Genomic DNA, 15,154 nt, shown 5'->3' on the forward strand with positions numbered 1-15,154 from the left:
AAATCAGGGTAAATCCATGCAGGAGGCATGAAAGTGACTGATTGACAATAGTAATATCTCTTTTTCATTAATATTAGCTTTTTTGGGTGACTTTTCAAAAAAGATAAAATATAACCAACTTACCAGGTATACTTAAGTACATAATATAAAATAATAAACACTGTTTTGGAAAGCAGATTCAATGTAAACAAAAATTTTTTTAAGTCAAACAATTACTAAATCATTAGAAATGTTAGTAAACCATGCATATTCAAAAGCCATTTTCTTCTGTACTGTAAAGCAGCTGATGAATTACAAAAACATATTAGTTGTTAAAAAAAAACCCTTGAAATGATTAAATTAGAGACTTCTTTTAGATGACAGTGAAATGCAATCAAAGCTTCTTGATTAGGAAATATTTAAAGAAATGTGCAATGGTCTAGTAAGCCTGCTCCCTCAAACAGTATGCATCTGTCCATGTCACTGCAGATAGTGCGTACATTTTTGAAGTAGCTAGATAAAAAAATTGTTATTCATATATCTCAAGGTCACAAAAAAAGAAAATACATTAAAGGCAGATGCATGTCAGTAGGTCTAGGGTCACTGGCAATAGGTTTAAATAGCATTAGAATGAAATTAACTTCAGATAGTTCTCCTACAGGCTCTAAGTAGAAGTCTATTCACATGCAGTCAAAGGAAGGGTTAATTAAGAGAAGAGAGCCCAGGGAGTGCTGGTTTAGCACATGCCTGCAGGTCACTCTGGACAGGAGATGGGGTGCTGGGGGAGGGACAGGTCATGCAGAAGGGAAATACCATGAATGGGAAGCCAGAGCAGGATAGGAGTGAGAGACACAGACTCACTCTGTCTGCGGTGCGGCGGAACAGTCCGTGGGATCCCCTGGAAGGAGCCCTGCCAAGGAGAGAAGGAGGGAGCAGAATACCCACCCTGTGCAGAGAGAGACAGGGTAGGGAGGTATAATAAAAAAGGGAACCGAAAAATAGAGAAACCAAAGTCATACTTTAAAAAAAAATAACAACAATAGTGTTAATAAGAAGACAGATTTCATTTTTTTAATATATGTAGTTCAAATGGTTAAAAATACATCATAATTCAAACCTAGGTATTATTCATATATTTAAAAAATTATTTTCCCCTAATATTTATAGTTAATGCATAAGAAATGAAATACATATTCTTTCTGGTATACATTACATTTATCATCATATAATTCTTTTTTAAATAGCAGATTCCAGTCTTTTAAAAAAGTGAAAGCATTTAAAAAGGGAGATAGACTTTTAAGTGTTAAGCACAGAAACTGTATCAATTATAAATCAGGCAACAAAAAACTATCATACAAAAATTTTTTATTTCTTTTTAAATCATAGGTTTTCAGAGGATTAGCAGGTAAAATAAAGAACACTAGCTGAAGATAGCAGAACCAACACAGCATTAAAAAGACTTAGGATGTTCTGAGAGTGAGTACTGTCAAGAATGTGACATACAGGCCACAGGTTAAACATGCATGCTTTTTAATATGAGTAACTTATGGCTTCTTATATTTACTTAATAACAGGTTATCAGAATTGGAATACATCTGCAATGGCATTTACTTTAATTTCCTCACTTTCCGATAAAACTGGGTTATCAAGAAAAAAAATCTGTTCAATGTCTCACAAATAGAACCAGACTGGGTCTCAGGTCTGTTCCTACTACCCTCACCAACTGAAATATATCCACAAATAAAACTATTAAAATACTAACAAAATCATCAAGGAAAATGAGCTGTACATCATTATCATACCCAGTTCAATTTTCAAAAGAAAGTCTGCATAATTTTTCAAATTAATCTGACATAGAAATAATTTATTAGAAAATTACTAATGTAGTTTTATTGGTGTTTACAGATTTCATAAACACTCGTCCAAATAAAATTTTTTTCCACTTCTGATTCAATATTTCTTGGTTCAGTTCAGTATAATCAGATACTCCAAATTTAAGAGTAATCGTATCTACACTGCTCACTATAAAACAAAAACAGAATGATCCACTTTCTATGTTAATGAAGAGGAAAAACAGCTCCCAGAAACCATGTGGAATTAATGATTTTTAGAATATCCTAGTAAATAAAGATCCTATCTTTTGAAATTATTATCTTTTCTCCACTAATTTAGCCACAGATGTTTGTGAAAATAGCTTAGAAAATATTTAATAGGGTGATAATCCCAAGTGTTCTCCAAAGATATTGCCTGATACAACTCTATTTTGCTGTTTCAGAAATATTTTGGTTCAAAAGCTTTACAGAAAACAAATCCTCAACCAAGAAGGGGCATGCACTTTTCCTATAGTTTCACCAGGGCCAAGCTTCTACCCACTGTACTGGGTGAAGACACCTTCAGATGGGGATTTTTGTATATAAGCTAAACCAGCAGCCAGAGATTCCTTTTCAAAGAAATAAATTCTCTCTGGAGGTTTGTGAAAATAGTACTGACTGGGGGCCAGGGGAACTGTTTTTCTTTGGATCTTCTGTAAGCTTAAAAAAGTCACTGATCTTCTCTGAGCCTCAGTTTCCTCATTTGTAAGATGCAGGATTAGAAAGTGCTAGAGAATGAATTATTTGTGTTCCCCCCAAATTGCATATGGTGAGACCTATTCCCCCAGTGTGATGGTATTTGGAGGTGAGGACTTTGGGAGGTGAGTAGGTCATGAGGGTGGAGCCCTCGTGAATGGGATTCTTGCCTTTATAAAAGAAACCCAGAAAGCTGTCTTGCCCCATCCACCATGAGAGGACACAAGAAGATGGTTGTCTATGCAGGCCCTCACCAGACACTGAGTCTTTGCTCTTGGACCTCCCAACTTCCAAAACTGTGGGGAAAAGATTTCTATCGTTTATAAGCCACCCAGTCTATGGTGTTCTATTATAGCTGCCCGAACAGACTAAGACAGAATGGTTCATCTCTAAGAAGATCCTCACTTTCAGTTCTTAGAATTCAGTTACTCACATATCTGTCCTTATCCCTACTCCAATCATTGTTATCCTTTAGTTTTATAACTGCTTATATAGCATCTAAAACAATCAACTTTTTATTAAATTGTCTCTCATGATAATTCATTAGCTCTTTGAAATAATTTAAGTGAAAGATCTGTCACAATACTGAGAACCTGGAAGGAGTTTTAAAGGATGTTAAATGTCTTACCTTCTTTGCCTAACAGTCCCTAACACACAGCAGGCTCTAAATAACTGTTTATGGATTTAAACGGAATTAAATGAAGCTATTAAAAAATGAAGTTACTGTATTTAACTAGAGATAAAGCTATAACATCAGGCCGGGATACACATTGCAAGCACCTAAGAATTTTAGAAACAAAAATAATGATACCCGTCTTCACTCACCCAAGATCAACAAAACATGATCTCTGGGATAGGCTTGAGCATGAGAGGTAAAGAGAGACAACCTTGTGAAATAAATACATAAATAGCTCTTGCCTGCTCCTGCTAAGGGGCACCCGTTTATTACCAGGTGAACAGCTGTCATTTCAGCTTATGCCCAATAAGGCAAAAAATATTACTCATTTTACTTACTTCACTTTAAATGTCTCCTTCCACTTCTCCACCCATCTACCTAATTCCTATCATGCCTTCCAAGCCCATTTCAAACCCATTCCCTGAAAGCTTCTCTGGATCCTACCTGAACTGATTATGATCATTCTTGTTTATAAATATCGACATCATTTGGTGGGCACTTGTCTCAGGGAATTTTTCTTCTGCTTTTCATTATGTTGATTTGAATATTTCTCTTTTTCTTCTATGAAATATAACCACCCTGAGAATAATAGCTTTCTCACTTTTCTTGGTGTCAATTATAGCTTCAGTAAGTGACTTTCACAGAACAGAAATATACTTTGATTAAAATTTAATAGAAGTGGTACTTCCAGTTTCAGCACAAGATGGAATAGATAACACTTCCCCCTTTTCCTTCTGCAAAGTACAGGCAAAAACTCTCGACATTATATATAAAACAAACAAAAAACTCTGAAAGGTGAAGCTAAGAAGATGATAAGCTAGGGACTTTGAAAATCTGAGGACAAACATAGTAGAAAATTCTTGGGGTATCTTTTTTGCCTAACGTACCCTAGACTAGGTGATGGAGAAGCCAGCACCTAGAAATGCCAATGGGCATAGATAAAAACAAAAACAGAAATAGTGTCAAGAAAATCCTGAACCATGCCAAAGAACCAGGAAAGAGGTAGCTTAGCAGTTCACAAAACCTGTATACAATGACCTGCTAAATGCCACAGGAAAAACTGCAGCCCCAGCCCTATTCCCAACAGAAAAGACCGACGATGGAGCCTAGGCTTCCTTCCCTGGCTCTATTATTGTCTTATGTCACTCTTAATGTATGTATAGGAAATATTTAAGACACTTATAAATGGGGGAGAGAAAGGAACTTTGGGCAGAAAGGTTCTCTACTTAGCAAACTACTAAGTTATCTATGTATAATACCTATAATACCTAAGAGGTATAAGTAAAATACAGAAAGGCAAGAAAAAGAAAACAGAAACAAATAAGAGAGGAAACAAAACAAAAAATAAAATGGCAGACTTAACATATCAGTAATTACATTAAATATAAAGGATGTATAGACACCAATTAGACAGACTGGCAGAGAGGATAAAGAATCATGACCCAATCATATACAGGACACAAGAAATTCACTTTATATATAACAATATAGTTGTTTTAAAGTAAAACAGGAAAAAGTTATACCATGCTAAAAATCACAAGAAAGTAAGAATTGCTATGTTAATATTAAATAAAGGAGGATTCAGAGCAAATTACCAGGCAAAAAAGTGACCTTATAAAATGATAAAAGGATCAATCTACCAAAAAGACACAGTGACCCTAAATGCGTAGAAACAAAAACTCAGAGAACTGAAAGAACAGCCAAATCCATAATTGCAGTTGCAAAGTTTAACACTCGTCTCTTAATAATTGATAAAACAACTAGACAATAAAATCAGCAGTGATACAGAAGGACTCAAGGACACCATCAACAATCAGGATCTAGTCAACATGTATAGAATACTTCATTCAGCAAAAGCCAAATAAACGTTCTTTTCAAGAGTCCATAGAACATTTACCAAAACAGACCACAGTGTTATGTAGGCCACAACACGAACCATAGCAAACTAAAAGAATAAAAATAGCACAGAACGTGTTTTCTGACCACAATGGAATCAAATTAGAAATCAGTAACTGAAAAATGATAGAAAAATTCCCAAACCCTTGGATACTAAACAATGTAATTCATGGTTCAAAGAAGTTTCAAGGGAAATTAAACACACACATGCATACACAAACACACACACTGAATACAAAAGAAATGAAAGTTGTAGAACACAGCTACAGCAGTAACAGAAAAGAGAAAAAAAAAACCCAAATCAATAAGCTGAACTGTCACCTTAAGAAATTTGGGGAAAAATACCAAAATAAACCAAAAGTAATTAGAAAAAAGAATACAATAAAGAGCAGAAACTGCAGAAATTGAACACAGAAAAACAGAGGTAATCAAGGAAACAAAAAGTTGGTTCTTTGAAAAGTTTGATAAAATTGACAAACCACACTACAAATGATAAAGATGAGAGAGATGATTCAAATTACCAAAATCATGAATGAAACAGGGTCACAATACAGATCCTTCAACCATTAGAAAGGGATACTATAAACAACTCTACAGTCATAAACTTGACAAATGAGAAGAAATGGACAAATTCCTCAAAACCACAAACGATGAAAACTCATCTGAGATGATAGAGATCATCTGAATAGATCTATAACAATTAAAAAAACTCCCCCCAAAAGAAATCTCCAGGCCTAGATGGTCCACTGGAGAATTCCACCAATGTTTAAAGAATTAACATCAATTCTACGTAATCTCTTCCAGAAAACAGAACTAGAAGAAAGAATACTTCCCCCACTCACTTATGAAGCTAGAATTACCCCAACAGAAAACCAATAAGGATAGTATAAAACAAAAAACCAGAAATCAACAGACTATTACTCCTCATGAATATAAACATAAATAAGCTTTAATAAAATATTATTGATTAGAATTCAAAAATATATAAAAGAATTATACACTGTGATCAAGGGGGGTTTAGGTCAACAAGACTGATTCAAAAATGATCAATGCAATCAACAGGCTAAAGTGTAAAAAAAGACATGTTCATATATATTAGTATAGCAAAATGACTGAATAAAATCCAACACACATTCATGATGAAAATTCTCTGCAAACTAGGAATAGAAAGGAAATTTCTCAACTTGATAAAAAGCATCTTTCAAATATCTATAGCTAATTTTTATTTAATGGTGAAAGACCGAATGCTTTCCCCCGTAGATCAAGAACATGACAGGAATGTCCACTTTCATCATTCTTACTCAACATACTATTGGAAGTCCTAGCCAGTGGCATAATGTAAGAAAAGGAAATAAAAGACATATAGATCAAAAAGTGAGAAAATTGTTCCTATTTGCAGATGACATGATGGTCCACACGGAAAATCTAGATCTACAAGAAAAACCCAGAACTAGGAAGAGAGTTTAGTAAGTTTATAAGATACAAGATCCATATACAAAAGTCTGTTGTATTTCTAAATACCAGCAATGAACACATGAAACTCAAATTTAAAAGACAATAAATACCATTTATAAATAATCACTCAATATGATGAAATACTTAATAAATCTAAGAAAGCATATGCAGAACTCATATTCTGAAAACTAAAAATGTTGATTAAAGAAATTTTAAAAATGATTTAAACTAATGGAGAGATATACCTTATTCATGGATTGGAATACGCAACATACTAAAGATGTTAACTCCAAAATGATACTTAGGTATAATACATTTTCTCTCAAAATCCTGGCAAGATTTTCTTTTTTTAAGATAAACACAAGCTAATTCTAAAATGACGCGGGAAAGAAAATAAATTAGAATATATAAACAATTATGAAACAGAAAAAGTAGAAGGAATCACTCAACTTAAGACTTTTTACAGTTACAGCAATCAAGACAGTGAAGTATTGGTGGAGGGGTAGACACATAGATCAATGGAATGGAAAATCCAGGAGTAGATCCATACAAGTATATAGTCAACTGACTTTTGACAAAAACGCACAAGTAATTTAATAGAGAAAGGATAATATTTTTTTAAAAATGGTGCGAAGCAACTGGGTATTTGTAGGAAAATAATGAACCTTGACCCAAACCTCATATCTTACATAAAAATTAACTCAAAATGGATCACAGATTTATTTATTTATTTTAAAGATTTTATTTATTTATTTATTTATTTATTTATTTATTTATTTATTTGACAGAAAGAGAGAAAGAGAACAAGCAGAGGGAACACCAGAGGGAGAGGGAGAAGCAGGCTCCCCACTGAGCAGGGAGCCCAATGGGGGGCTGGATCCCAAGACCCTGGGACCATGACCTGAGCAGAAGGCAGACACTTAACTGACTGAGCCACCCAGGTGCCCTGTGGATCACAGATTTAAATGTAGAATGTAAACTATAAACATCTCAGAAGAAAACAATATTTTCAGTGTCTTGGCCTTGGTAAAGAGTTTAAACATAAAGTAAAAACCACAATCCATAAAAGAAAGAATATTGATAAATTGAACTTCAAAATTAAAGTCTTTTACTCTTGAATGACTCTGTGAAGAAGATGGAAAGACAAACTATTGGGGGAAAATACTTGCAAACCATATACCTTACTCTTATGTAAGGACTCAGGAGTATATAAAGAACTCTAAATTCAATAGTAAAAAAATAAAAAATCAAGTTAGAAAATGGGAAGACACGAAGATATATTTCAAGGAAGATGGCAAATAAACACAAAAAGGCATCAACACTATTAGCCATTAGGGAATTAGAAATGAAAACTACACCGATATATCAATATACATTTACTTAGAATGTCTAAAATTAAAAAATATTAACACTACTAAATGCTGATAAAGATGCAGAGAAACTATCACTCATACAATGTTGATGAGAATCTGTTCTGGCAGTTGTGATAAACAGTTCAGGAATTCTTTTGAGTACTAAACAGAATTGTCATATGACCCAGAAATCACACTACTGGGCATTTATCCCAGAGAAATGAAAATGCGTATCTGCACAAGATCCTCTACACAAATACTCAAAGCAGCTTTATTTGTAATAGCTAAAAACTAGAAGTGATCAAAATGTCCCTCGACAGATGAAGTGGTTAAACTATGGATCACCTGTATCAATGGAATACTACTTGGCAATAAAAAAGGAACAAATTATTGATAGACACAACTTATTGGATGAATTTCCAAGGTGTTATTCTGAGTGAAAAAAGTAATCTCAAAATCTTACACACTATAATATCACTTACATAACATTCTTGAAATGACCGAATTATAGATATGGAAAACCAGATTAGTGGTTGCCATTAGGAATAGTAGAGGAAGAAGGGAATGATTGTGACTATTAAAAGGCAGCACACAAGGCAGAACTTTGTAGTGGTGCAATAATTCTGCATCTTAAATATGGTGTTGTTGCTGGAATCTACACAGCAATAAAATGGCAAAGAACTACATATATACTACTGTCAATTTCCTGGTTTTGATATTGTACTGTACTTATATAAAATGTCATCATTGTGGGATATTGGGTGAACTATACAAAGAATCTTTCTGTACTATTTTAATAACTTTTTATAAATCTATAAGTATTTAAAATAAAAATAGAGGAATAAAACCATAATGCATATTAGAATAATAATATAGAGGAAGATTATTTAAAATGCTGATTATATTGGTAGGGTCATATTCTCTTGGGGAGAGATAGAAAACATGTCTAAGAATATTTTCATCCTTAGAAACTAAAGGTAATTTCCCTGAGTATGAAAAGAAGAGATTATTTACTCTTTTCAACAGTAAACAACTGAAACAGCTATAAAATACATCACTAACTAAACCCTGAGATCAGGCAAGTTCAGAAATACTAGATATCTGAGCAACACTAAGCAGTAACACTAAGAGCAGGTATTGCCTCCCCTGATTCCCTGTCTATTGGGAGTGTTTCTAAAACAATAGACAACTTATGGAGAAGAATTTAACTTAGAAACTTAGAAGACTTAGGATTTATAAGATGTAAGGAAAGGGTGGGAGACCTGATCTACAGCAAAAAGAGCAGAAGCAACGCATGTTCCCAGATGCACGGACCTGTTCCATTAGTGAGTGCTGGAATACGCCACACTCCTGAAGTGTACCACAAGTGATGGCAGTTTCAAGATGGATCTGAAAGCCAGGTCTAGTCCCCAAATCTGCAACACATGTCCACCTTCCTCTGGTCCAGAAACAGCCTCATTCTCCTACCAACTCATTTACCCTTTGCTGTCTGCTCATGAGGATCATAAACTAAGAATCAGGCAATATCTTTGACTTAATATCCAAAACCCTTAGCACACTGGGATTGAAATATAGAATTAACTATCCTAATTTCACTGAATGAACAAATAAATGGCTCTATGGTTTAAAAGCTAAAGGAATGTACCCTATTTTTTGGGGGGGGTTTCATTAATTCCTGCTACTTAGTTCAGGTTTAAAGCCTAATCCAATGACCAACACACAGAACTGAATTATGGATAGTCTGAAATGAAATGCTGTATAAATGTAAAACACCCCCAAATGTCAAAGACTTAGTACAAACAAAAACCAAAACTCAGAAAGTAAAAAATCTCAATATCTTCTTTTTATTGATTCCATTCTTAAACACTACTACTGGGTTAATAAACTATTTTATTAAAATTAATTCTGTGTTTCTTTTTACTTTAATTTGGATACTAGGAAATTTACATTATATATGCAGCTCACATTATATTTCTACTGCAGCACTAATCTAGAGGACACAGAGTGCATAATTCTTTCTTAGTTGATGCCATGAACTCATGAAGTTCCCTAAGCTCTAGCCAAGAAACTACCTTTTGCTCATCTGAATCTACTTTGAATCTTCTGATGACTTTTAAAATGAAATGGTAGATATGAGATGCTTTCTGCTAGAGAAACCACAGTAGTTTCTCTAAAACACTTTGTTTTATATAAAACAAAGAGCAGTAGGTATGCATATGAATATATTCCACCCAGGGGGAAGAATAAAATCTACTTGTAGAAAAACATACCTGGGATATCTGACATACAGTTTAATAATATGCATAACATTCTAATTATACTTTAAATTGGTGGGACATTAAAAAAAAAGTAAAGGAAAAAGAAAACATGAGAAACAGAAGTGTCTGAACTCAGGGTTTTAGAGGCAACTTCATTTCTCTTAAGATAAAGCCTAGCAAGTCTTCACATAAAACACTGTGTGAACTCTGTGTGGGATAAGACAAGGAACTGTGAGGCAATTCCTCCAGAACACTTGTAGCTTTTCCCTCAAACAGCTGCTTTTTCTTACCGCAGAGGTGAGAACAGATGAGCGTTTTCACCTGAAGCTAGAGTGTGGGGGAGTTTTATCTTAACACTGAAGACGCGAAACTCTTCCTGATTCATGATTAGTTTGCCTATTTCTCCCTCTTCTGGGAGAGTTTAGGAAGCTTCCTAGAATGGTCTTTCTTGCTCCCAAAGCGTCTGTGGCACTTGGCACTACAACACTGAGCTCTCCTAGGAGATGAAGCTCTATCACTAACGATTTCTGCCTTCCATTCACTCAAGTCCCCTCCACACCCTGAGTCTACATCTCCACCTAACTTCTCCTGAAAGACTGATTTGATCAAGTGGCTTCTTGAAAGCTAACAGGATTACCCATTTCTCAGTGATCATTAAATTGCTAAGAGTAAAATCTATGTGCTGCCTACATCCTTGATGTACAAGTCAGTAAATTAAAGTCTGTATTATACAAATGAAATGGATTACCAAAGTAGAAAACTTTGGTAAATTCCACTGTTTTCTAACTATAGTGTAGATAAACTTTGCTTCTTCAATGGATACTTTAAACGAAGTTTTAAAAATGCTTTCTATAGTTCTGGCATTTGGTATTAGAGGGTGCCGATTTAGATATCCTTAAAATTTATGACTAGATAAGTCACTCAATTGCTAAAATCATCATATTTAATTTGTTCTTAGCCTTGAAAAACAATTCTATTTTTCAGTCAGTGGTTTCAGATGTATCCATGAAAGTTACAGTACAATTGTTTAAAAATCAGTGTAAAGCTACACATAACAGGATTCTTGTTGTATTGTCATAAATACATGCGGCTAGCATGTGATGTCTCAGCTACAAAGATGGCTCCTGTCAGCATTTAGCTCACTGAAACACAGGCCATATTCAATAGTCTGTATCTAAAAATGACTAGACATCAACAATTTAAAAATAATTACATGATCACATTATAATTATTTGTTTAAACACCAAAGTATATGTACATGTTACTTAAAAATACTTCTAGTGGCATATGCTATATATAAACAATAGTGAATATAAATAAAGACCTCCACAAAGAAAGAAATCCTTTAATTCCCTCTGGAATATATATGAGTAATAATATAACACCTCTCCAATTGCGATAAAATGAAATACCAAAGTTTAAAATCAGCACATTAATCTCTCATAAAAATCAACTAATAATGCTCCCAAATCAGGAAGGTGTACAGCGTAAAAGAAAAAGGACTTAAGAGAGAGTCCTCTCAAGACAAATCTTTAGGTTGTGATGTTCCTTTCATTTAATATTTTATCTTATCTCCCAGGCAAGCAAAAAAAAGGGAGGGAGCAGAGTTCTTTAATAGTACATATAGCATGCTGCTAGGAAGTAGCAAACTCCTTCTCCTTCGGAAATTATGAACAGTTGACATGATTTCTGTGATATGTCTGTGATAAAAGTTTTCCGATTTTATGTTTTCTATTTTATAAATAGTTATGATAGGAACATACTTGACTATGATATTTTGAACTATATGCATAATCCAGTAAATCTGAGACATGAGAACCTAATTCTAAGCACAAGGAATTGCCGATAATGCTGACCATACTCTAATTGTCGAATTTTTATAAGTTACATACATATCTATCAAATACACCATAAAATGGATTAAATCTTTGATTCACTACTAGAAACTAATTCTAAGAGAACATTTTTAAATGCATATAAAATCATCTTTCCTCACCTCTTTGCTATCTAATAAAGTGAGTTCTTAAAATATGAGAGAAAACTAGTAACAGATCTAATTGTGTATATTCTGAATTTCAACTGGTAGGCAACTTTCCCACTGATACAACAGAATTTATTCCTACGCTCGATTTTAAGAGTAATCCAGTGGGTCATTATGTGACAGGCCAGGTAGATCCTTTGGGTCCATCTTACAATCCTTTCTGTGAGATTCAAGGGGATAAATAATAAGAGAATTGATGGTTTGAGTCTAGAATTTTTTTTTTTTTAAGATTTTATTTATTTGACAGAGAGAGAGGCATCGAGAGAGAAACACAGGCAAGGGGAGTGGGAGAGAGAGAAGCAGGCTTCCCACTGAGCAGGGAGCCTGATGCAGGGCTCGATCCCAGAACGCTGGGATCATGACCTGAGCCAAAGGCAGACGCTTGACGACTGAGCCACCCAGGCGCCCCTAGAAATGTTTTCTTTTTTGATATTTTGGCTTCTCTAGTTCATCTGAGATATTTAAACAAAGGCTCTGTAAAATGCATATATTGTGAAAATTTAAAATTTACTTAATGTGCAAATCTTCAAACATTGATGTTAAATGCTTTGAAACAATATTGGAAATAGATTAAAAATATTTAATTCAGTCCAAGATAATGCTATTTATAAGAACATACCTGTACACAAATCAATAATGTCATATCTTTAAAAATAAACTTTTATACGTTTATACATTTTAAATGAATCTTCTCACATAATCACCATCTTTCCTCACATAATCACCATCTTCCTAGTGTTCCTAGTCTTACTTCAACTATTTTTGTGCGAATGATTAGATACCTTCCACACTGTTGTTGTTCTTTTCCATGTTCCCCATTTCACCACTTTATCTGGGTATTCTGTCCCTCAGATGAGAATATTTCACCAGAAGCACACTTACCACTTTCCTCTGAAGGTAGCATCTTCTCCTATAGCTCATTCTTATCTCTTTTCCCTCTTTCTTTCCCTCCCTAAATCAGAAATCCATCTCCTTTATTTCCCTTCATTTCTTCCAAAAATGTCTATTTTTTTTCATGTTTCTTTCCATATCCTAAATGGCTGCCAACAAGTATTATGGATGGTATCTCTCTCTTCTTCACCATCCTTCTCTGCCTTCTACTACAACCGGATTTCTTCCTTGGATGCCAGAAAATATTCTGAGGACATGCTTACATATGCCTCACAAACCTCTGAAGTAGATTTTACTTTAGATCCTCAACTAAGTGTGTAAAGAAGGGCATTTAAATTTCCCAAGATATTCAGGGAATGGTAAAGAACAAGGACTCACACTATAACTTTCAATCTTCCCCAAGTCTTATTAGCCAGATAAAAAAATGGTACCTACACTCAACCTGGGGATTTTGAAACATAACACATTTTGATTCCCCAAACTCCTACCTAACAAACTCATTGTTGCCAAAGAACGATCCCCCTGCACCTCCCCATCATCAACATCCTGTTTAAAGATGTTGCGTTCCTGCTAAAAAATGAACATGTAGAGTCAAGTATAACTTTTTAGAAGAGAAAAGAAAATCTTTATTATAGTAAATGGTTTCTAAGATAATTTTATTTCAAATGAATCCTAAGGCCAAAAATAAAATAAAAATCAGAGAATAAACTCAATATTTAATGTTAACAGTTAATAATTATCATTCAACTAAGTAAATAAATACATGTAACTACCTCTTTAACTAAATACAACTCAGTAAAACTACTTTTCTAGTAATTCCCGGATAAAATTTTTTAATTCTATTTTCAAATGGGCTTTACACCAACTTCGACTACTTCCCTAAAAATACAACTGCGTTGCAGCCAAAATCATATATTTACTATTGCCTAAATGGATCTTCCTACCTCATCACCTTTACTTGTACTATTCATTTTGTCAAGGATATTTCTTCCATTTCAATCTGCAAAACCTCTCTCAATCCTTCAAGGCTCCTCACTGTGCCTTTGGGGGAAGGACCCTTGAACTAGCAGTCAGTAGCCCGATGTTAAAGAGCACTATCTCAGCCACTGACTATGGAAATTTCAATATACCATTTAATCTCCCTGCCTTTTGTTAACTTAGATAACTATAAAACAAAGTTGCTAAGCCAGGTGATTCCTATATGACAAGGAAGCCTAAAGTCTGGGTTTGTTAGCAGTGCTAGGCTGGAAAACTGACCTTCATTTCACCCAAAATTAAAGTAAAACTAACTGAGGAATGTCTTGGGGTTGCTCTGTACCATTTACTTTTGTCTGATTAACAGCCAGTTTTCAGAACAGAAAGATCGAGGAACACAGAGATGGTATAAAAACACCCAGGAGGATGGGAAAATGGAACCTCTCACACTTAAAGAAATCACCTGTCTACTCAGTAACTGTCTGAAAGCACAAACACCTGTGAGGAAAACTGGAGAAATGGGAAAGCCCAACCCCCCCCCCCCCATCTAGAAGCAAGAGGCATAGTCTTATTTTACAATTTCCTTCAAACAGGAAAGTTCCACATCCTTTAAAGAAATACTGTATCATCTCTGTCTATTGGCATCTTTTACTTTCTAAAATTCAACCACAACCTTCACCTTTTTCACCAAGTTCCTTGATTCTTCCAACTAGACTTTCCCAGTCCTTTGAGCATAACAGACTCACTACACTTTTATCACATCACCAGTTCCTTTAATAAACGTTTGCTAATGGAGGAAGGAATCCTTTTTGGTCTGTGTAATTTTTACTTCTACTTCAAGAGCCTAATAACTGAGATGGGAGAGGCTCACAAACTTTTGTTGAATAAGTTAATTATTAGCATTGCACCTTATGTAGAGCACACAAATGAAGAGAGTATTTTATAAACTTTAAAGCCTATAGCTAAGTTTTAAAAATTGGATTGTTGATTATATTAACCATTATGGTTCCCTGTTCATTTCTCTTGCTAGGATTCCCCTGCTAAAATAAGGTAAAGAAGAGTCA

The 15,154-nt window shown here is 34.4% G+C and overlaps 1 protein-coding gene across 7 annotated transcripts in view; it reads right to left on the reverse strand.

Annotated features, from left to right (window-relative positions):
- The window catches only part of CCSER2 (coiled-coil serine rich protein 2), a 185,489-nt gene that overhangs the window by 16,871 nt on the left and 153,464 nt on the right, over positions 1 to 15,154 (reverse strand). For 2 of the 7 annotated variants that reach the window (XM_057308887.1, XM_026504587.4), the window contains one exon: positions 841 to 925. The exons of 3 other annotated variants lie outside the window; for them this stretch is intronic. In XM_057308887.1, coding sequence (XP_057164870.1) covers positions 841 to 925 — 85 coding nt within the window. Of the gene's footprint in view, positions 1 to 792; positions 926 to 15,154 lie in introns of all 7 variants that reach the window. 2 more of the 7 variants (XM_057308886.1, XM_026504586.4) reach the window with 1 other exon arrangement.

This window comes from Ursus arctos, unplaced genomic scaffold, assembly GCF_023065955.2.
Source record: "Ursus arctos isolate Adak ecotype North America unplaced genomic scaffold, UrsArc2.0 scaffold_7, whole genome shotgun sequence".
NCBI lineage: Eukaryota > Metazoa > Chordata > Mammalia > Carnivora > Ursidae > Ursus > Ursus arctos.